At 41.6% G+C, this 22,323-nt stretch overlaps 1 protein-coding gene across 1 annotated transcript in view; it reads left to right on the top strand.

Annotated features, from left to right (window-relative positions):
• LOC107566174 (dnaJ homolog subfamily C member 13-like) overlaps positions 1 to 22,323 on the top strand; it is a 55,077-nt gene that overhangs the window by 16,832 nt on the left and 15,922 nt on the right. Inside the window, exons 11-45 of the mRNA XM_016251552.1 lie at positions 1,940 to 2,019; positions 2,098 to 2,267; positions 3,414 to 3,513; positions 3,592 to 3,699; positions 3,776 to 3,931; positions 5,412 to 5,468; positions 5,544 to 5,665; positions 5,734 to 5,809; positions 5,887 to 5,982; positions 6,995 to 7,135; positions 10,047 to 10,129; positions 10,207 to 10,360; positions 11,398 to 11,501; positions 11,581 to 11,740; positions 11,886 to 11,948; positions 12,038 to 12,139; positions 12,702 to 12,806; positions 12,880 to 13,082; positions 14,020 to 14,104; positions 14,192 to 14,346; positions 14,490 to 14,535; positions 14,622 to 14,776; positions 15,719 to 15,920; positions 16,001 to 16,116; positions 18,101 to 18,179; positions 18,270 to 18,405; positions 18,480 to 18,664; positions 18,755 to 18,829; positions 18,921 to 19,040; positions 20,174 to 20,548; positions 21,017 to 21,130; positions 21,210 to 21,326; positions 21,833 to 22,010; positions 22,089 to 22,178; positions 22,252 to 22,310. Coding sequence (XP_016107038.1) covers positions 1,940 to 2,019; positions 2,098 to 2,267; positions 3,414 to 3,513; positions 3,592 to 3,699; positions 3,776 to 3,931; positions 5,412 to 5,468; positions 5,544 to 5,665; positions 5,734 to 5,809; positions 5,887 to 5,982; positions 6,995 to 7,135; positions 10,047 to 10,129; positions 10,207 to 10,360; positions 11,398 to 11,501; positions 11,581 to 11,740; positions 11,886 to 11,948; positions 12,038 to 12,139; positions 12,702 to 12,806; positions 12,880 to 13,082; positions 14,020 to 14,104; positions 14,192 to 14,346; positions 14,490 to 14,535; positions 14,622 to 14,776; positions 15,719 to 15,920; positions 16,001 to 16,116; positions 18,101 to 18,179; positions 18,270 to 18,405; positions 18,480 to 18,664; positions 18,755 to 18,829; positions 18,921 to 19,040; positions 20,174 to 20,548; positions 21,017 to 21,130; positions 21,210 to 21,326; positions 21,833 to 22,010; positions 22,089 to 22,178; positions 22,252 to 22,310 — 4,367 coding nt within the window. The remainder of the gene's footprint in view (positions 1 to 1,939; positions 2,020 to 2,097; positions 2,268 to 3,413; positions 3,514 to 3,591; positions 3,700 to 3,775; positions 3,932 to 5,411; positions 5,469 to 5,543; positions 5,666 to 5,733; positions 5,810 to 5,886; positions 5,983 to 6,994; positions 7,136 to 10,046; positions 10,130 to 10,206; positions 10,361 to 11,397; positions 11,502 to 11,580; positions 11,741 to 11,885; positions 11,949 to 12,037; positions 12,140 to 12,701; positions 12,807 to 12,879; positions 13,083 to 14,019; positions 14,105 to 14,191; positions 14,347 to 14,489; positions 14,536 to 14,621; positions 14,777 to 15,718; positions 15,921 to 16,000; positions 16,117 to 18,100; positions 18,180 to 18,269; positions 18,406 to 18,479; positions 18,665 to 18,754; positions 18,830 to 18,920; positions 19,041 to 20,173; positions 20,549 to 21,016; positions 21,131 to 21,209; positions 21,327 to 21,832; positions 22,011 to 22,088; positions 22,179 to 22,251; positions 22,311 to 22,323) is intronic.

Raw genomic sequence — 22,323 nt, 5'->3', positions numbered from 1 at the left:
CAGCATCTGTTTGCGTCCGAGCACTGTGACGAGATAATTCGCAGTGCGATCGAACACGCCGGGAGCTTCATCGGCATCACGCTGCGCCTGCGTAAGGAGCTTCTGAGCTTCGAGGGCTTCCTCGGCGAGCGTCTGGGGCAGTACGGTTCGGACGAGTGCATCACCTCACTGACCGAGTTCATCGTGCAGAAGATCACGCCGCGGCACACGGTAAGATCAGCTCTGCACCTGATGGGCTTTCTGGTGTGTGTGGGGTGGATCTGATGCATGCTCGTGGTTGTGTTGGTCTCAGGAGCCTGTGAGGAGGATCCTGGCGCTCACAGAGACATGTCTGGTGGAGCGAGACCCTGCCTCTTACAACATCGTCACCCTCAAGCCCTTCGGAGAGGTCTGTCTGATCATAGCCGAGTCACTAAACCAACACCTGATAGAATCACATGGAAATTGCATATATAGAAACTAGTGTTTATGTTTGTATACTCAGAATCTGTGTGCGTGTGTGTGTGTGTGCGTGTGTGCGTGCAGGTGTTCGCTCTGATCTGTGACGCAGACAATCCTCAGGTGTTCACCGTCGAGTTCATCCGCGGTCAGATACGCAAGTACTGCTCCACAGAAAGGTACAGCATCTCAGACGCTCCTGTGTGGTTCTGCTGGTTATGTCAGAGTCTGATGATGTGTGTGTCTGCAGGGACTCTCTGCTGGCGAGTCTGCTGGACAGCGTGCGGGCGTCGGGGAACAGGGACGTGTGTGTGAAGATGGCCCCCACACACAGGGGCCAGCGCTGGGGCCTCCTCAGCATGCCTGTGGATGAGGAGGTGGAGAGCCTGCACCTGCGCTCCCTCGCTGCTCCTCCCAGTGCGTCCATCAGCGCAAGCCTCTCACGTTAAACTCTGTGTTCTTCCATCATCTACAGTGAATGATGTTTGGAGAATCAGATCACTCTGCATGCTGTCCTCTGACTCCTGCAGGATCGTTAATGCTGTGGAGCAGGACATTAGATTTATATTTCTCATAAATGACATGTTCTTGGCTCCGCTGGTCAATATGGTTGTTTTTCTGCTAATATTGGTAAAAACCCACTGCTGAGAGAGCAGCACAGAGAACTTCAACAGACCTTAGATCAGTTTCATAATACAACATCACTGCAGCTCCAGAGAGGAGTTACTAGTAGAAGCGCTGCGGTGATAATTATGTTCTACCCATGATAATGTGTGTGTGTATATATGTATATACAGTACCATTCAAAAGTTTGGGGTCAGCAAGTTTTTTAATTAATACTTTTATTAATCAGGGATGCATTAAATTAATCAAAGGTGACACAGTAAAGGCATTTATAATGTTATAAAACATTTCTATTTCAAATAAATGCTGTTCTTCTGAACTTTCTATTCATCTGTGAATCCTGAAAAATAAAATGCATCACAGTTTCCACAAAAATATTGTGCAGCACGACTGTGTTCAACATTGATAATAATCAGAAATGTTTCTTGAGCAGCAGATCAGCATATTATACTGATTTCTGAAGATCATGTGACACTGAAGACTGGAGGAATGATGCTGAAAATACAGCTGCGCATCACAGAAATACATTACAGTTTAACAGATATTCACATAGAAAACAGCTATTTTACACTGTAATAATATTTCACTATTTTACTGTATTTTTGATCAAATATAAACAGCCTGGATGAACAGAAGAGACTTCTTTCAGAAACATTAAAAAAAATCTTACTGACCCCAAAAATGGAAGATGTGATGAATCTATATTGTTATTTAAAAAGTTTGAAAATGAAAGCATACTAAAAACGAACTACTTTATATGAGTTTAATTAATTTGTGTGAAATGTAAAGAATCCATCCAAATAAAAAAATTGGTTTTTTTTTCTCCATTGGTTGTCAACTCGAGTAACTTGTTTCTGTTTGTTGTTCTTTCTTGTAGATTGTAATTTTGCAGATGCAGTGTTCAGATTTAACGGCAACATCTCTTACAGTGGAGTAATACACGCCGTCACTCAAGACGTGAGTCTGTCGACTGAGCTTCATTTCTGTGTGTTTGACTCCATATGACCTCCACCCCTCTACTCTCTCCTTTTCTAGGGTCTTTTCTCCGAGAACAAAGAGAAACTGATCAGCAATGCCATCCTGGCGCTCTTATCTCAAGATGTGGAGCTGCCGGGGCCCAACTCTGAGCTGGAGGCCCAGTTCCAGGCCCTCAGGCGTCTGGTGGCGTCCAAAGCCGGATTCCAGGCCTTCACACAGCTGCCAAAGTACAGGCCTCCGTCCGAACACACAGCACAGATATTCAGCGTTTATATCACGCTCAAATGTGCCTGAGATTAAGTGCGAGGCTCTGTGATTAACTCAGTCCTCCAGTTCACACTCACTGTTGTTCTGCGCTGTCCTTCTCTTGATCTGTTTGCTTGCTGAACCGCACAGGTTTTGTCTGGGTTTAATAAAACCGCTCTGTTGTTTTAAGGTCTGGTCCCATGGGTGGACTCGAAGCCGCAATGTAAATATTAGTCCATATATCTCAGTGTGTCCCTTTCTTTCTCATTTCTGCCCATCTGTCTCTCCTTTGGCTTAGTCTGAAACCATTTTAAGATAATCTTCATTTGTTTTGCTATTGTACGTTTCCTCTTTTGTTTAAATGCTTTACGCCTGCTCTCTCTCTCTGTAATCTTTCTGTCATATTTCATTATTTCTGGGTCACTGAGATGTATGAATTGACTGGTTGTGCTCCTGTCCACTATTTATACATCTACGATTCATTCGGTATTTGTATTGAACCTGCAAATATTGAATGGATTATCAGAAATGGCATCTTTTTTTATTAAATTTTATATTTCTGGGTCGTCTGTTATATAAATTTTTATATGACAAATTTTTGTTCTGCGCTGTCCTTCTCTTGATCTGTTTGCTTGCTGAACCGCACAGGTTTTGTCTGGGTTTAATAAAACCGCTCTGTTGTTTTAAGGTCTGGTCCCATGGGTGGACTCGAAGCCGCATTGTAAATATTAGTCCATATATCTCAGTGTGCCCCTTCTTTCTCATTTCTGCCCATCTGTCTCTCCTTTGGGTTAGTCTGAAACCATTTTAAGATAATCTTCATTTGTTTTGCTATTGTACGTTTCCTCTTTTGTTTAAATGCTTTACGCCTGCTCTCTCTCTCTGTAATCTTTCTGTCATATTTCATTATTTCTGGGTCACTGAGATGTATGAATTGACTGGTTGTGCTCCTGTCCACTATTTATACATCTACGATTCATTCGGTATTTGTATTGAACCTGCAAATATTGAATGGATTATCAGAAATGGCATCTTTTTTTATTTAATTTTATATTTCTGGGTCGTCTGTTATATAAATTTTTATATGACAAATTTAAATTAACAATTATTTTATGGGCGTGTTGCAGGTTTAGAGAGAAGTTGGGAGTGAAAACTGTTAAAGCACTGAAGAGAAACCACAACGGCGTGACGCATGCAGCTGTAGACACGCTGTGTGCTCTCATGTGTGTAAGTGAAGCTCGCGAAACCTCCTCTGGATTCACATTAGCGTCTGCATCCTAACACCTGGCCTGTGTGTTTCTGCAGCCGATGCACGATGACTACGACCTGCGGCAGGAGCAGCTGAACAAAGCCTCTCTGCTCTCCTCGAAGAAGTTCCTGGAGAACCTGCTGGAGAAGTTCATCAGTAACGTGGTGCGTCCCAGGCCTGTAGAGCAGCGTGATGACGGTGGAGCGATGAAGGTCACTCAGTGTGCTTATCTTTCATCAGGAGCACGGCACAGGAGCGCTGGTGATCAGCTCGCTGCTGGACTTCCTGACCTTTGCCCTCTGCGCTCCTTACAGCGAGACCACCGAGGGCCAGCAGTTCAACATGCTGCTGGAGATGGTGGCCTCCGACGGACGGACGCTCTTCAAACTCTTCCAGGTCAGGGGTCAGATATTGCTCAATAGTCTCTTCTGCTTAAAAAAGGCCACATTTATTTGATCAGAAATACAGTTAAAAAAAATATTCCAATTTAAAACGGCACAAATTTGAATATGTGTTAAACTGTAATGTATTTCTGTGATGCGCAGCTGTATTTTCAGCATCATTCCTCCAGTCTTCAGTGTCACATGATCTTCAGAAATCAGTATAATATGCTGATCTGCTGCTCAAGAAACATTTCTGATTATTATCAATGTTGAACACAGTCGTGCTGCACAATATTTTTGTGGAAACTGTGATGCATTTTATTTTTCAGGATTCACAGATGAATAGAGAGCGAGAGCCCGATGAAATCCCTTTTATTTTTTTTCCCAGATTCTGTTTTTTTTTGGGTTTTTTTCCATTTCCATTTTTCTGGATTCTGCTTTTTTTCCGTTTTTCTTTTTCTGGACTCCTTTTTAATGGTTAAATTAAATTTCATTAATCAAAAAAATTTAATTTTTAGGGCCCTATGAAATGTTTTATTTTTTCTCACGTTCTGTTTTATTTTTACCAAATTCGGTTTAAGAATGTCTAATTACCTAAATGCATAAAAACAACTGATTTTATTAAAATTTATTTTTACAATAGCCCTATTAAATGTTTTGTTTGTTTTTTCCCCAGAAATTCTGTATTGTGTATTTACATTTTTCTGGTTATCAAATGAAGGCATAAAACAGTAATTTAATTGATCTTTTAATCAAATGAAAACAAACTTTTTTTAATGACAATATTATTAAAATTAAAACATGGGAGAAATATTGTGTAATTTTGAATAATGTATTATTATTAGTAGTAGTACGTACATTCTACTACTGCACAATAATATATTTCTGACACAGTTTATTCCAGTTAAACCGAACTTTTATTTTGACAGGTTTCTGTGAATACCTTTATGCTTCTGTGTGTATGATATGAGGATAGTTTTACTCAAATGAAAGGGTAAAATGCAGTGACTCTCAGAGCAGTTCTGGAGATGTTGTTCATGTATTTATGTCCTCATTCAGAGAGATGGCACACGCTAAAATCACGGCGAGCGTCACGCCTGCTCCAGTGTGTGTGTAGTAAACAAAACCACGCGTCATTCATTCACACAGAGACGCAGAACATGCCGGCTTAATATTTACAGATACTAGTGCATATTGCAATTTAATTTAAGTGTAATGACCTACTTTTGATTAATTCATCCAAACTTTGACAAATTCCGTGACATTCCGTGTTAGACGGTAAATTCCATTTTTATGACTGGATTCCGTCTGCGTTTTCCGCATCGCAGAAATCATGGCGCCCTATAAAGTTCAAAAGAACAGCATTTATTTTAAACCGAAATCACTTGTAGTTGTAACATTATAAATGTCTTTACTGTCACTTTTGATCAGTTTAATGCGTCCCTGATGAATTCTTCTTTTGAACAGTCGTGTATGTGGTCTTTCTCTCACAGCATCCGTCTATGGCCATCGTCAAAGGCGCGGGTCTGATCATGAAGGCCATCATTGAGGTGAGTCCTACCCTTGTTCCTCCAGCGTGTCTGTGTGTTTCTCTCTGTGTCTGATCCGAGCGTGTCGTCTGTCAGGAGGGAGATAAGGAGATCGCTAGTAAGATGCAGGAGCTGGCTCTGAGTGAAGGAGCTCTGCCCAGACACCTGCACACCTCCATGTTCACCATCAGCGCTGACCAGCGCATGCTCACCAACAGGTCAGTTCAGCTCAGACTGACCATCTCACACTGTAACGCAGGCCTGATCACGGTCTTCTCACACGCAGGCAGCTGAGTCGTCATCTGGTGGGTTTGTGGACCGCAGAAAACTCCACGGCCCTGAACCTGCTCAAGAGGATCCTGGTGAGCAGACTGGACATTCACAAGTGCTTTTCTTCTAGAAGCAACACTGAAATCCTCAATCATTGTCTGTCTTTCAGCCCACCGGTCTGCTGGCGTATCTGGACAGCTCTGACCCCGTGCCTGAGAAGGACATGGACAGAATGCACATACGTGACAACGTCAAGATCGCCACGGTACGAGCCACCAGCACTCTCACTCTCACATCTCCTCTTAAAGCAATGGGATGAATAAAGTAAACATTTAACTAACAGATCTCACCAGAATTCAAATTATTGATTACATTTAAGAATTGCAAACATTTTATGCATTACAGGATTTCTGAAATGTTGTTTAAATATGACAATTAAATTAAATATGCTCTCATTTACATACATTTCCAGAACAGAAATCTGTACATTGGATAAAGCCAGGCTCAGTAATTCTTGTTTTTATCACTCCATAAATCCAAAAAACAGACAACAGACAGAAAACAAATACATTTTATGCATGTTGTATAAATCAGTGTGAATGATATATAAACAAACCCCTCAATAAAACTCTAACGTTTGGTGTATGTAAGAAAAAAAACTCTTTAAAGATCTACAGACGCAAATAGATAAAGTGCAATAAAATAAACACTTGTGTATTTAAAAAATGCGTATAAAAATGTTTTCCTTCTAGTAGTGTGAACAAAATAACTAAACTATATGAACAGCTAAACAGCCCAAAATCTGTCTGTATTTAAGCATGAAAATACCATAATATGTTTATAGATATTTAGGAAACGTGGCAAGTTCACATACTTGTTTCTGTAGCTAGTTACTTTGAAATGCGTGTTCCGTGTCGGAACGTCTGTTTTTGTTTTGGTCTGTTTCGACTCCCTGGTCTGGAAAGCTCAGCATATTGCAGCCATGGAAGCCATCAAATGAACTGGGTTAGAGATCTCAGATTCTACGTGATCCGAAAGCCTCAGCGTCCAATCCATATAAAAGCCTCTATGACCAGAGGAATATTAAACAGATCAATCAAATCATCTGTTTCCAGTGTAAGCTGCGCTCGTTCCTGTTGCGTGCGCTCAATCTGGCAACCCGTGAGCGTCGAGTCTGAGAAGGAGAATCTACTCTCTCCAAGATTTAGAATTTGGACTGTAGTACCCATTTCAACCTTTAATCCATATCAATCCATTAATGATAGTTTTTTTTGCAGGACCAGTTTGGCAGGAATAAAGTCCCGGAGTGGCAGCGTATCGCGGGTAAAGCTGCTAAAGAGGTGGAGAAGTTCGCCAAAGAGAAGGCTGACATCGTGCTGCTGCACTGGAGAGATAAGATGGGCATCGCTCAGAAGGAGGTGAGTGCTGTTAGTACTGCTGCTCGAGGAGTTATTGAGTAGGGAATGGGATGCAATGATATTATCAATATCATGATATCGCCATAGCAAAACTGTCTCGAGATTATCGTGGTCACATGACGATATGCTATAGTATGATAGTTGTTCCGGGCAAAAAGTAGTTTTTCAAATATATTTAAACTTCTTATTCTAACATAAAAAGTTGTATTTTGGGCCATTATGCTTTGGCACAGTATCTGTCAGACGAACTAAAACTGAAAGCACAATATGCTCAATCTCTTCATCAAGTCTGTTTCAAAGCGAAGCGCACACTTGGTTCAGACGATCGGCTCGTGATCTGGTGTTTTCCGCGTCTCAGAACGACTCGTTCACACTGAATTAATGCAGTCCACTCCTTTATTACACGTGCTGCGAGTTTAGCGCACGATTGGGGACGCAACCGACACCAGTTACGCTTTATTTTCACCGCAGATGATGACAGCGTTTCTCTAGATTTGTAGTGAGACACATTTTTGTAAGCATGTTTTCACTGAAGCTGGAGTTTTCTGAGGAGTTATTGAGTAGGGAATGGGATGCAATGATATTATCAATATCATGATATCGCCATAGCAAAACTGTCTCGAGATTATCGTGGTCACATGACGATATGCTATAGTATGATAGTTGTTCCGGGCAAAAAGTAGTTTTTCAAATATATTTAAACTTCTTATTCTAACATAAAAAGTTGTGTTTTGGGCCATTATGCTTTGGCACAGTATCTGTCAGACGAACTAAAACTGAAAGCACAATATGCTCAATCTCTTCATCAAGTCTGTTTCAAAGCGAAGCGCACACTTGGTTCAGACGATCGGCTCGTGATCTGGTGTTTTCTGTGTCTCAGAGCGACTCGTTCACACTGAATTAATGCAGTCCACTCCTTTATTACACGTGCTGCGAGTTTAGCGCACGATTGGGGACGCAACCGACACCAGTTACGCTTTATTTTCACCGCAGATGATGACAGCGTTTCTCTAGATTTGTAGTGAGACACATTTTTGTAAGCATGTTTTCACTGAAGCTGGAGTTTTCCTTCTCAATAAAAGCTCTGCTGCCGTTTCCGTCTAAAGTGCAGTATAGGAATTTCTGACAGCTAGCGGTTTAAATGCAGTCCAGATTCAAAATATGTGTAGAAATTAGGAAAGAAGTATTGTAATTTCCCTACTGTAAAAATATACCTATGAAATATTCATTTTCATTTTTTTTACAGTGCAATTTTTTTACAATATATGACTATTACTGTCATTGTTGTTGTTATTATTGTTATTATTATCATATTCTAATTAGTTTGGCTTCCTAAAATACCAGTGTGAATGTAACTTAGACTGAGACACTACATCACAAATAAAAAGAGTTGAGTCCCATTTAAAGTTCAGCTACGAGTCAATTCACTGACTTTCTTCTGACTCCAGTTTTCTTAGTTAAGAACAAGGGTTGCAGCTCTTAATTTTGAACTCTTAAAGTGCATTAGATAGAAGAATTTAACTTTAAAATGTACAAAATTTTCATTTTTTCCCCCATTCTTCATTTGTCTTTTTTTTTTTAAATATCGCAATAAATATCGTATCGTGGACTTCATATCTGGATATTATTCTATTGTGAGATTGCTATCGTTGCATCCCTATTATTGAGTTAGTGCTGCTGGATCTGCTGGTTTCTCATGTTGCTGGTCTGGTTTGGATGCTGTTCAGACAGCTCATCTTTATGCTTTGTGTTTTTATGTGTGATGAACTTTCAATACAGGCTCTGTTGGGTTTCTCTAATCTTCTGTCTCTGCTCTTTACTAATAATAAACATGATCTAATGATCCTCATAGCCAGCTAAACATTTGCAGACCATCCCTGTGCCTGTTTCTGTATCTGAGAGCACTGCCCCTCATTTCACAGCTAAAAAAGGTTCAAGTAAATACAAACGGATGAAATTCTAGCTATTGCCGATACGCTGATCATGTATTTTCATGTCGTATGAGTGTCTTTATTATTCATTTTGAGATTTGCTAGAAATTAAATTGAGCTGTGTTATTGAATTATTAGTGTTTTCTAAAGACTAATTTTAAGTGAGCATTAGATGATACCAAATGTAAAAACAGTGGAAACGTGCATGAACAATTAAATATTGACTGTTATTGATAAATGAGAAAATCTCCACCAAAACAATAATAAACACCTAAACTTGATCAGAGTGTTGAACAAAACTTACATGCACCATCTTGCATCTATTGATGTCATCTAATCCCCATCTTAAACCCAAGCTGAAGTATGATTTGTTGATGTGAAGCATGAGCTGCAGATGAAGGCACAGCTTTGGTGTCATGAGCATGAGCTACACAATCATCATCATCATCGTTTCTTCGCTCTTGAGCCTCCAATCACACAAATTCACATTCCTGCCACCAAAAGCCAGCTTCATTGAGATTCTCACAGTGTTCGTTAAAGTGTGATTGGTTGACCTCAGGACCAATAACCTCTCTTATCTCTGCCCCCCCCATCGGCTCTTATTGTGGTTTCTGCTGTCAATCAATGCAGCAGGACAGGAATAACCTGGTGAGTAGTTTTATCCAATCAGAGCCTCTCTCTCTGTTAGCCCCTCCCTTTCTCATGTCAGTCACTCTGTCTCATGTAACACACGTGTGTGTTTTCGTTCTGCTGTCTCGTAGCTGTTGCACACTGCCTGCATTAGATCAGTTGGCATCATGTCTCTCTTCAGTTTTTTCATATCACGTGTTGATCATTTCACAGCTCTGGTGTCGTCAGCATCCTTACATCCCATAATAGATGTAGTTGTCTCATAAACCAGCGTTATATTCAGAAAATGCAGAACATGCTGTAGAGGTCGACCGAGAGCCGCTTGATTCGTTCTGTGTCACTGATTGCAGAACGCAAACCAGAGGCCGGTCATCCTGAGGAAGAGACGGCAGCGGATCAAGATCGAGTCCAACTGGGAGCTTTTCTACTACAAGTAAACGAGCTGCTTTAATGAATGTGAGTTCTGTGCGTGGGGTTATCAGAGTGTGTGACGCTCGTGCTTGTGTGCAGGTTCCAGCTGGATCACGCTCGCTCTAACCTGATCTGGAACCTGAAGACGCGCGAGGAGCTGCGGGACGCTCTGGAGGCAGAGATGCGCTCCTTCGGTGTGGACCGCGAGCTCGGCAGCGCTAGCGTCGTCTCCTGGAACCACCAGGAGTTCGAGGTCTGCGCTTCACATCAGTGACTCCGCAGCGGTCTGAACACAATACTGGGAGATCTAACTCCACACGATACGCTGAGAAACACAGATATTTAACACCAGTTTTGATACCACAGAGAAAAACTGCCACGGCATCGATCGCATTGGTTCTAACGGCAGCGTGGAGCGCGATCATCCCTTCCTCTTTATTACTAGCTTTAACACGAAATAAACATGAATGAACATCTCACCCCTCACATAATCACTCAGTTAGCGTTTCAGCCGCGGAAAGATGTCATTAAAACAACTTGTAAACAAAATGTCACGTAGCAATTAATTCACCTCAGGCAAGTCATCAGTGGCCACAGCTCGAGAAATGTTTTCTAGTCTAGTGAAGAGCATTTTGTGAAATATTAGACTATACTTCATTATATTTTACTTTACCTGTTAGTGATGTCTTAATTTAATGTTTGTTTAAATCTTTCATGAGACAAGTTATGACAGCCACTCTATAAATTATTATATTTCAACTACAAATAGAGATTGTGTAATTTAGAAGTTAATTTAAAAACATATATATTTTTTTTAATTTTAGTGTTTATTAGTATAGTTAAAAATAAATAGTAACTGAATTTAAGCTTGGGCTCTGTTGTAATTGTAGCCTATAGTAATGTAAAAGGGCTCCCTATAGTTCAGAGCAGAAGCTGAGGTAGATTTTTATCCCTAAGAAAATTAATTATAATTGAATTTATTTAAAGAAAGAGCAATTTGTTCAGTAAACCATTGTTTAAGTAAAAAGAAGCAATAATGTTTAGTTTTTCCTACTGCTGTAACGAAACCATACCAAACTGTGACGTCAAAACCGAGGTATGCACGTTTGTGTACCGCTACACCTCTAATAATAATACAAATATTATCTCTAAGACAGAAACATAGAAAATTCCTTACACAAAGCCTTATTTTTAAACTTCTGTATTGTTGACAGCAGTAGCATATAGCCTGAGAATCACAGCGAGATCTGCTCATTCAAAAGCATATGAAGTCTGTTGGGTTGTGTTCAGGTGAAGTACGAGTGCCTCTCTGACGAGATCAAGATCGGGGATTATTACCTGCGTCTGCTGCTGGAGGAGGATGAGAGCGAGGAGTCTGGAGCCATCAAGAGATCGTAGGTTTCTGAACACAGACGCTGAACCGTGTGCATCTCGTTAGCAGTATCCTGATCAGCCCTCTGTGTTGTTCTCTAGGTACGAGTTCTTTAACGAGCTCTACCATCGCTTCCTGCTGACTCCTAAAGTGGCCATGAAGTGTTTGTGTCTGCAGGCGCTCACCATCGTCTACGGGAAGTGCTGCGAGGAGATCGGACCGTTTGCTGACACCAAGTACATCGTGGGCATGCTGGACCGGGTCAGTGTCCAGGGCTGAAAACACATGGCTTGAAGTTAAAGCTGCTGCGGTTCCTCATGTTATGGCACATCAGTCTTTCTCTGAATCATACGTCACTAGAACCAGTGTGTTGTAATCTCATGCTTTTGCTGCTATATGTCTCCAGTGTACAGAAAAGCTGGAGAGAGACAGACTCATCCTCTTCCTCAACAAACTCATCCTCAACAAGGTGAGTGACGCGTCAGGCCCTCCACGTACACCGTGAGACGCGCGAGTCTTGGAAACACTTTTATGATTTTGCTATTCCTGTTCAAACAGAAAAATGTGAAGGATATGATGGACTCTAACGGAGTGCGTATACTAGTGGATCTGCTCACCCTCGCTCACCTTCACACCAACAGAGCCACTGTCCCGCTGCAGGTGTGTGCTCAAAATATACATTTGTTTTAAATACATTAACACTTCATTCATCGAGGATGCATTAAACTGATCAGAAGTGACAGAAAAAACATATTTATAATGTTACAGTAGATTTCTATTTCAAGTAAATGCTGTTCTTTTGAACTTTCTATTCATCTGTGAATCCTGAAAAATTTAATTTATCTCAGTTTCCACAAAAATATTGTGCAGCACGACTGTGTTCAACATTGATAATAATCAGAAATGTTTCTCGAGCAGCAGATCAGCATATTATACTGATTTCTGAAGATCATGTGACACTGAAGACTGGAGGAATGATGCTGAAAATACAGCTGCGCATCACAGAAATACATTACAGTTTAACAGAGATTCACATAGAACACAGCTGTTTTACACTGTAATAATATTTCACTGTTTTTACTGTATTTTTGATCAAATAAATGCAGCCTTGCTGAGCAGAAGAGAACCTTTTTTTAACAGTGGTATGTTTATGATGTGTGTAATGTCACTTGTCCAGGTGTTAAAGTCTCTGTTCATGGTTTTGAAAACACATTGTTTTCAGAGTAATGTGTTGGAGGCTTCTCCGGACATGAAGCGTGAGAGCGAGAAGGAGTGGTACTTCGGGAACGCAGATAAAGAGAGGCGAGGGCCTTTCGGCTTTGAGGAGGTGAGTGTGTTCACACCGCAGCTGGAGCATGCGCAGGTGACGCAGGCTTGAAGCTCTTCTTCTGTGTGCTCAGATGCAGGAGTTCTGGAGCGCCGGGACGCTGACGGCTAAGACACGCTGCTGGGCTCAGGGCATGGACGGCTGGCGGCCGCTGCAGGCTATCCCACAGCTGAAGTGGAGTCTGCTGGCCGCAGGACAGGCCGTGATGAACGAGACGGATCTGGCCACGCTCATCCTCAACATGCTCATCACCATGTGCTCCTACTTCCCCAGCCGGTACAGCCTCGCTCTCACAGCTGCATCCACAGGACACGCACAGTGCGCCTTTTACAGTCAAACCGCGACACCTGATATTGTTTTACTAGTAGCAGGACACTATAGTTCATCTATGTAAGCGAGGATAGCAAAATAAATAAACTGTGACATACCCAAAAATTTGGGACTGAAAATTATTCAGACACTTTGACCTGAGCATGTTTTGCCTCAGTGTGTTTTATTTCATTTCTAATGCGACCTTTTTACACCACAGACTGAACTAAATTAAGCAAGGCTATGTAATTGGTTGAGCTAAATTGGTATTATCTAATTGTGTTCTTAAATTTAACAGCGGAATTCATTACATACCTTTCTATCAAAGTTATCTGACATTATCAAGATGAATTTGTTCTTATATTTTATTACCATTTTCTAAACTATTGCGAATAAACTGTGATAATGTGAGACATGTTGAAGGCGTCTGAATACATTTTGGTTTGAATATATCTCATAAACCGGACTTTTTTTTCTCTTGCAATTCTGACAAAAAAGTCAGAATTGTGAGATATAAACTGAACTCGCAATTCTGGCAGTTGCAACTTTTTATGTCTCAATTCCGAACAGTTTTATATTGTGCAATTCTGAGATAATAATAAGAAGCATGAGGAAAAAAGTCAGATGCGCAAGATGTAAAAAATACCCTTTTAAAAAAATTTATCCAGTGGTAGAAACAGGATTCCATATGAATGCCATTGCATTAAATAACAAAATATTACAAGTGGCAAAAAATAAATGCAAAAGTGTGTGAAAACTTCTACTTCAGAAGAAAAAGGTCTAGAATCATCTGATCATTTCCTAAGCAAAGACATTTAGACATCTTCATGTGTTGAAATATGTTTAAACATGCTTTTTTTTTCTGTCTTCTAAATAATAATGCTCACTGTGTCTGTGTGTTTAGGGACCAAGATAATGCCATTATCAGGCCTTTACCAAAGGTGAAGAGACTCATCAGCGACAGCACCTGCCTGCCGCACATCGTCCAGGTGCACATCACTAGCTGTGTGTTAAACAGTGTTTATAAAGGCTGGGTTCATCAGCTTGACTCCAGTGTTCCTTCTCCTGTCCTTCAGCTGCTCTTGACCTTTGACCCCATCCTGGTGGAGAAAGTAGCTAACCTGCTGTACCTGGTGATGCAGGACAACCCTATCCTGCAGCGGCTCTACCTCACCGGAGTCTTCTTCTTCATCATGATGTACACCGGCTCCAACGTGCTGCCCGTGGCACGGTACTCTCCCTGCGTCTCAGGCCATGAGAACTCCGCTCTGTGTCCTCTGGCAGCACAGTCCCAATCCTGATGATGTGCTGCAGAGAAATTACATTTATGTTTCTGATAGCTTGCCATATGCTTAAATATTTTCTTCTCTGTAGGTTCTTGAAATACACTCACCTGAAGCAGGCCTTTAAATCAGAGGAGGTAAAGCTGCAGATATGTGCATCTGTAGATGAATAGCAGAGTCAATCTGAGCAGGTTTGATCTGTGTTGTCTGTGGTGACCCGCAGGCTAAAGGTCAGGACATCGTTCAGAGGAGCGTGTTGGGCTCGATGCTGCCGGAGGCCATGGTGTGTTACCTGGAGAACTACGAGGCCGAGCGCTTCTCCGAGATATTCTTGGGAGAGTTTGACACGCCTGAAGCCATCTGGAGCAGTGAGATGAGGTCAGCTTCTCGTTCCTCGCTCCAGAACTCCTGTGCTGTGGGTCCAGGATTTATGGGTTTCGTACCACTTGAATTTGTCTTGATGAACGCTGAACACTAAAAATTTAAACTGTATTTTTAAAAAAAACAAACAAACAAAAAAAAGGTTTAAATGACACATTTTTGGTTACTATTATAATTTTTTGTTAATATTTTATATTAGATTTTATTTTCATGTTTTTGGCTTTCGTGTTAATTTTAGGTAAAGTTTTTTACTAGTTATATACACAGTTTCTATTAATTTATTTCAATTTTAGTACATTAAGTTAAAGTAATTGAAATTGAGAAGTGCGATGAGGCGAGCATCTAGACTTCTGTGGATCTAGAGGCGTTTTTGTATTTCTGTGTATTTTTATCTGTTTTGTTCCACTTGAATTTGTCTTTATGAATGCTAAATACTAAAACTAAAACCTAAAGTAATATTTCAGTTATAAAAAAAAAATCTAAAAATGAACTAAAATATATTTTTAAAAGATAACAGCTTTTTTCCTTTGTTTCTCTGAAAATTAAAGAGATTTTAGATGGGTAAACCTTGAGATACTATTATAGGTTTTGTTAATATTTTGAATTAGATTTTATTTTATACTTCCTGCTTTCAGTTTAGCTAAAACATTTTTATTAATTTTTGTTGTTTTTAAATGTCTATATAATTTTTATTTCTTTCTTTTTTTTATTTATATTTTTATTTTTTAGTTATTTTAGTACATCAAATTAAACTAAATGAAAATGACAAAAATTGCCTTGTTGACTAGGTGAGTATTTTTTATGTTAACATTAATTGTATTCCAACAACAAACATGTTCTTTATGGTTATATTTAACATGCTAACCCAAAGGTAAACGTGGTGAATTAGCACAGAAGACGTGCTCCTTCATGCTGGTTGATTGTGGAGTGTGTTGACAGGCGTCTGATGATCGAGAAGATCGCCGCTCATCTGGCAGACTTCAGTCCTCGTCTGCAGAGTAACACTCGCGCTCTCTATCAGTACTGTCCCATTCCTGTGGTCAGCTTCCCTCAGCTGGACAACGAGCTCTTCTGCAACATCTATTACCTGCGGCACCTGTGTGACTCCAGCCGCTTCCCCGACTGGCCCATACGAGACCCGGTACACACATCTACAGACACATTCAGAGCCTGCTTTCCTGCGTGATGCGAAGGCCTTCTGTGATGGTCTGTGCTCTGCAGGTGAAGCTGCTGAAGGACACTCTGGACGCCTGGAAGAGAGAGGTGGAGAAGAAGCCGCCCTCCATGTCTGTGGATGACGCCTATGAAGTGCTGAACCTCCCTAAAGGACAGGGACAGTGAGTCCGACACGCTCTTGCTGTTAAAGACAAAAGAGCTCACTTTTTTAGTACTTTATTTTTACACTTGTTGTATTTGTATTTATTATTTGTGACCCTGGAGCACAAAACCAGTCATAAGGGTCAATTTTTCGAAATTGAGATTTATACATCATCTGAAAGCTGAATAAATAATCTTTCCATTGATGTATGTTTTGTTAGGATAGGACAATATTTGGCTGAGATACAACTATTTGAAAATCTGGAATCTGAGGGTGCAAAAAAATCTAAATATTGAGAAAATCATCTTTAAAGTTGTTCAAATGAAGTTCTTAGCAATGCATATTACTAATCAAACATTAAGTTTTGATATATTTACGGTAGGAGATTTACTAAATATCTTCATGGAACATGATCTTTACTTAATATCCTAATGATTTTTGGCATAAAAGAGAAATGTATAATTGTGACCCATACAATGTATTGTTGGCTATTGCTACAAATATCCCCCAGCGACTTAACACTGCTTTTGTGCTCCAGGCTCACAAATATAAAGCACATTTCAATACAACCAATAATAAGACTGGGCATAGACATAAATCAAGGATAGCATAAAAACATAAGACAAATACACATCTGAGAATTAATCGGCCGAGGAATTAAAATCCACAGTTAATAAATTAGCTTTGAACAGAAATTTAAAACTAGAGATGGTCTGAGCGGATCTGATCCTAAAGGGCAATGAGTTCCAAGGTTTGGGGGCAGCGACTGAGAAAGCACGATCCCCACGAAGTTTTAATCTAGATCTGGGAACCACAAAACGAAGCAGGACAGATGATCTCAGGGGCCTAACAGAGGAACGCCGGTTCACTAATGTCCACCCATTCAGAGATTTAAAAACAAACAATAAAAGTTTATATTCAATTCGGAGATGGACGGGCAACCATTTCAGAGAAGACAGGATAGGAGTAATATCTCACAGCCGCATGTTGAGCTGCCTGTAGATGTGCCAGAGCTTTCTGGCCAACTCCCATATAGAGAGGACTACAATAGTCTAAGCATGAGAAAATAAAGTCGTGAATAACTATCTCTATGTCTCTAAAAGAAAGAAAGTGCTTCATCTTTGCTAAAAGTCTCAAATTAAAAAGCAAGATTTATTTGCTTGTCAAATTTAAACTCTTGAGTCAAAAATACACCTAGATTTTTCAGCACTGCTTTATTATGCTTAGCCAAGGAGCCAAGAATAGAATTTGTACTAGTTTGATTGCTGACTGGACCAAAAAACACAATCTCAGTTTTATTTTCATTGAATTTTAAAAAGTTTAACGCATCCCGTCCTTGATGTCAGTTAAGCAGTTCAAAAGCGAGCTCATACCAGAGCAGTTGTCTTTTCGTAGTGGCAGATAAATCTGCGTATCATCGGTATATCAATTAAACGAAACCCCATGTTTCCTAAATATAGTTCCTAAAGGGAGAAGACACAGTGAGAACACAAGGGGGGCGAGAATAGAGCCTTGAGGGACTCCACACTTTAGTAGAGCTGATACTGACATACATTACCCCACTTTTACCCCAAAGCTTCTATCTGCTAGATACGACTTAAACCATTTAAGAGGAATCCCACGAATTCCAACATGGTTTTCCAGCCGAGAAACCAAAATATTATGATCAACAGTGTCGAAGGCCGCACTCAGGTCCAATAACATTAGGATCGACGAGGCTCCAGAATCAGCATTTAATAGTATGCCATTTATACTGGTTAGTGTAAATGCCTGCACCAAAACCAGTCATAGTTTAGTGTCACATGACCATTTCATCCCATTCTGACTCTTAAGAATAACTGACTCTTTTTTTTCCTTCTGTATCTATAAGACTTTTATTTGTATATCACTCATTTTTTTGATTGCTTAACCTCTGTTCTCACAGCTTCTCATGTAGCATCTGAGAATAGTGCTTATTAACTCTTATCTTTGTCCTTTGATGATTTGTGTGTGTGCTTTTAAAGGCATGATGAGAGTAAGATAAGGAAAGCGTATTTCAGATTGGCCCAGAAATACCATCCAGACAAGAATCCGGAGGGCAGGGTACGTACAGCAACACTGCGTCTCATTATGAGTGAATGAATAATAAACTCTAACCAGTCTCGATGTGTGTGTGTGTGTGTGTGTGTTCAGGACATGTTTGAGAAGGTCAACAAGGCCTACGAGTTCCTGTGCACCAAATCGGCCCGTATTGTGGACGGTCCTGACCCAGAGAACATCATCCTGATCCTCAAAGCCCAGAGCATCCTGTTCAACAGACACAAGCAGGGTTCGACACGCTCCTCTCAGACAGCTTCTGATCTTCAGACGCTCAGAGACTGATCTCCTTCTCTCTCTCCTCAGAACTAGAGCCGTATAAATACGCCGGCTACCCTATGCTAATTAAGACCATCACCATGGAGACGGGTGACGGGCAGCTGTTCTCCAAGACCACGGCTCTGTTACCGGCCGCCGCTGAGCTGGCCTTCCACACCGTCAACTGTTCAGCGCTGAACGCGGAGGAGCTGCGGCGGGAGAACGGCATCGAGGTCTGCATGTGTTGACATTACCAGCAGCAGTCACACTGTGGCTCTTCACTGTCTGCTGAATGTTGATGAGGCTTGTGTGTTGTGTGTCAGGTGCTGATGGAGGCTCTGTCTCGCTGCGTGTCTGTGCTCACCGCCTCCAGCAGACCGGAGGACATGGCAGTGCAGGTACATCAGCACAAACACACATGTGAGAGAGAGCAGCGCTTCGAGGAAGCTCAGTGAGCTCATGCTATCGGTGCATTGTGGGTGTTTCCAGGTGTGCGGGCACGTCTGCAGGTGCTATAGCGTCGCTGCTCAGTTCGAGGAGTGCAGAGAGAAGATAGTCGAGCTTCCCAACATTATTAGAGATGTTTGTCACATTCTCTATTACACCAAGGTAAGAACTCGCGCGCACACACACACATCACTCGCACACACATCACTCGCGCACACACACACACACACATCACTCGCGCGCACACACACACACACATCGCGCACATCACTCGCACACACACACAGAGAGAGAGATCGCAGATTGTGCTGCGCACACACACATAAACTTGTTGTAAACTCTTCACTGCCACTTTTATTAATAAAATAGCCTAGATACTAGATTGCTACATTATATTCCTCAGCAACAAGGTGTAAAATCGCTGTTTTTGAAGAAATTAATTGTTTGTAGAGAGATGCGCAGATGCAGCTACACACAACTCTCATCTCTCTCTCTCTCTCTCTCTTGATCGATCGATAATTAATTGAAATAAATGCTATAATTCATTCAAATAAATGTGGTTTTACCGCACTATTTCATCTCTGTGTCTGATTTGAAGCGGGCAGAATGCTAGAGCTAACGAGCCATAACTGACAAAAATAACGGTTATTTTTACCTTTCCGGTCAAATATTGCGCTGTAAAGAGCAATACTAGTTTTAACTTGTCTATAACTTGGCAAATGACCGGAATAAGCGGATAATCAACGGCTTGCCGTGCGTTAAAGGAGTTTGTCTGCACTTCGCGGCGGGTGATTCTTTGCCTCCATGTCGTGCATTTAAAATCCTTATTATACATTTTATAAATTATATAAATACAACGTATTAATTTATTAAAAATAGAATTATTTGTATTTAAAATTATTTTATTTTTAGGTAATGCTTTATAAGATTTTACAGTGTTCTTCTTATACGTCACATGCACTTACTGTAGTAATAGAAGTAAATTATGGATAAATATAACAACTTAAACCAAACCCTAACTCTTACTCTATAGTAAGTACATTGTTAATAAATATTACTCAGTGCTTATTTGCATATTCACACTATAACAAGAACACTTTTAATAAAGTGTAACCTTATTCTAATTGATTTCTTATTAGTTTTCCCCTCTCTGTCTGATCTGTTACCACTGTTTGAATGAGTAATTTTCCCAGTTTAATTGCAGTAATGGTCTGGAGAGTCTAGTGAGAGAGTGTGCTGTATTGTCTGTGTTCTGATGTCTGCGGAGCGTTCTGTGACTCTGTGCTTTCTCTCAGGGTCTGCCGCGCTTGGCGTCTCTGGCGGTGGAGTGCGTCAGCTCCTTCGCGGTGGACTTCTTCCTGCAGACGCACCTGTACAGGGCTGGAGTGCTGTGGCACCTGCTCTTCACGCTCTTCAGCTACGACTACACACTGGAGGAGAGCGGCGTCCAGGCCAGCCACGACACCAACCAGCAGCAGGTGTGCAACAGCCTGGCCAAGCTGAGCGTGGGGGCCCTCGGGCGTCTGGCGGGGTACAGCGGGGCCTGGGGCCCGGAGGACCAGCCCAGCGGAGGAGAGCTCCCTCCAGAGAACCCCTCCATCAGGAAGAGCCTCGGGGCCATGCTGACGCCCTACATCTCACGCAGACTGAACCGCAGCTCGCCCGCCGAGGTACAGAGGAGCAGCCGCTGCGCTAGCGGCCGCACCATTAATCCAGATTACATCACAGTCGCGATCAGACAGAAGCTGTGATAGTCGTGCGCATCTTTCAGTGAAGCAGGGTTCTGTGAGCAGCAGTAAATCTCCATCTGAAGGCCAGAGAAACTCCAAAAACACCCCACAGAAGAAAGATAATGCACGTCGTTCCAGGAAACAGAAGATTTAACTGCTTTCATTGATTCAGCGTGACTAATAAACACAGGACTGCGACAATATATGGTTTATCTTTCTTCTGCGGGGTGTATTTAGAGTTTCTCTGGCCTCCACTGCTGTAGTAGTGTTGAGATGTTTTAGTCAGGTATCATGTCAAAGTCAAGTTTTGGTATTGTGCCAGCACTAGTGCTGCTGTGATGTGAGGGGCTGAAGGATAGATGGACAGTGGCTGTGTGTTGAGCTGTGGTTCATCTGTTGGTTCTGCAGGTCCTGAAGCTGCTGAACAGTAACTCGGAGACGCCGTACTTGATCTGGAACAACGGCACGCGAGCGGAGCTGATGGAGTTCCTGGAGGAGCAGCAGGAGAGCAACATCAAGAGAGTGAGACGCTCCTCACGATCCTCTGCTGCTCCTCACACTCCTCTGATTCAGATCACACTCACTCTCTGTGTGTTTGCAGGGCGAGTGCGACAAGAGCTTCGGCTCAGAGTTCCTGTTCAGTGAACACGGGAAGGAGCTGATCGTGGGAGAGATCTTCGTTAGGGTTTATAACGAGCAGCCTGTGTTTCCTCTGGAGGTGAGAGACGCCTACACTACTGTACTGAAGACCTAGAAGAAGTCTCTTCTGCTCACCAAAGCTGTGTTTATTTGATCACAAATACTGTAAAAATAGTGAAATATTATTATTTAAAACAGCTGTTTTCTGTGTGAATCTCTGTTAAACTGTAATGTATTTCTGTGATGCGCAGCTGTATTTTCAGCATCATTCCTCCAGTCTTCAGTGTCACATGATCTTCAGAAATCAGTATAATATGCTGATCTGCTGCTCAACAAACATTTCTGATTATTATCAATGTTGAAAACAGTCGTGCTGCACAATATTTTTGTGTAAACTGTGATGCATTTCATTTTTCAGGATTCACAGATGAATAAAAAGTTCAAAAGAACAGCATTTATTTGAAATAGAAATCTTTTGTAACATTATAAATGTCTTTACTGTCACTTGTGATTGATTTAATGCGTCCTTGATCAATAAAAGTGTTGAAGTGTAGTGTTAAACTCTGGTCTGTGTGTGTTTGTCAGTATCCGAAGGCGTTTGCGTCGAGTCTGCTGGACTATGTGGGCTCTCAGGCTCAGTATCTGCACACGCTGCTGGCGATGACGCAGACTAATAAAGTGGAGTCGCAGCAGCACGCTCAGAGACTGCGCTGGGCCGAGATGGCGCTGGAAGCTCTCCGCAACGTCATCAAGAACAATCCAGGTGCCTGAAACACAGCAGACTGATGCATGTGTGTGTAGAGGCTGGTTACTGATGTGTGTGTGTGTGTGTGTTTCGCAGGCTCTGAGACTCTGAGACGGGGTCACTTCAAGCTGCTCTTCTCTCTGCTGAGGGTCCACGGCGCCGGAAGAGTCCAGCAGCTGGCTTTAGGGCTTTAGAGGAAACCTGTGCTGCTTCATACTTCACAGACACCATCATCTCTGTTAACACTGTGGTTTGCTGTAGGTGGTGAACACAGTCACATCAAACCATGACTGTGTGGTCAACATCGCTGAGTCTCTGGTTCTGCCCAATC

Source organism: Sinocyclocheilus grahami, unplaced genomic scaffold (genome assembly GCF_001515645.1).
Source record: "Sinocyclocheilus grahami isolate Dianchi unplaced genomic scaffold, SAMN03320097.WGS_v1.1 scaffold1053.1, whole genome shotgun sequence".
In the NCBI taxonomy this organism is placed as follows: domain Eukaryota; kingdom Metazoa; phylum Chordata; class Actinopteri; order Cypriniformes; family Cyprinidae; genus Sinocyclocheilus; species Sinocyclocheilus grahami.
Note: the sequence above shows the minus strand (reverse complement) of the source record. Positions and strands in the feature narration are given on the sequence as shown.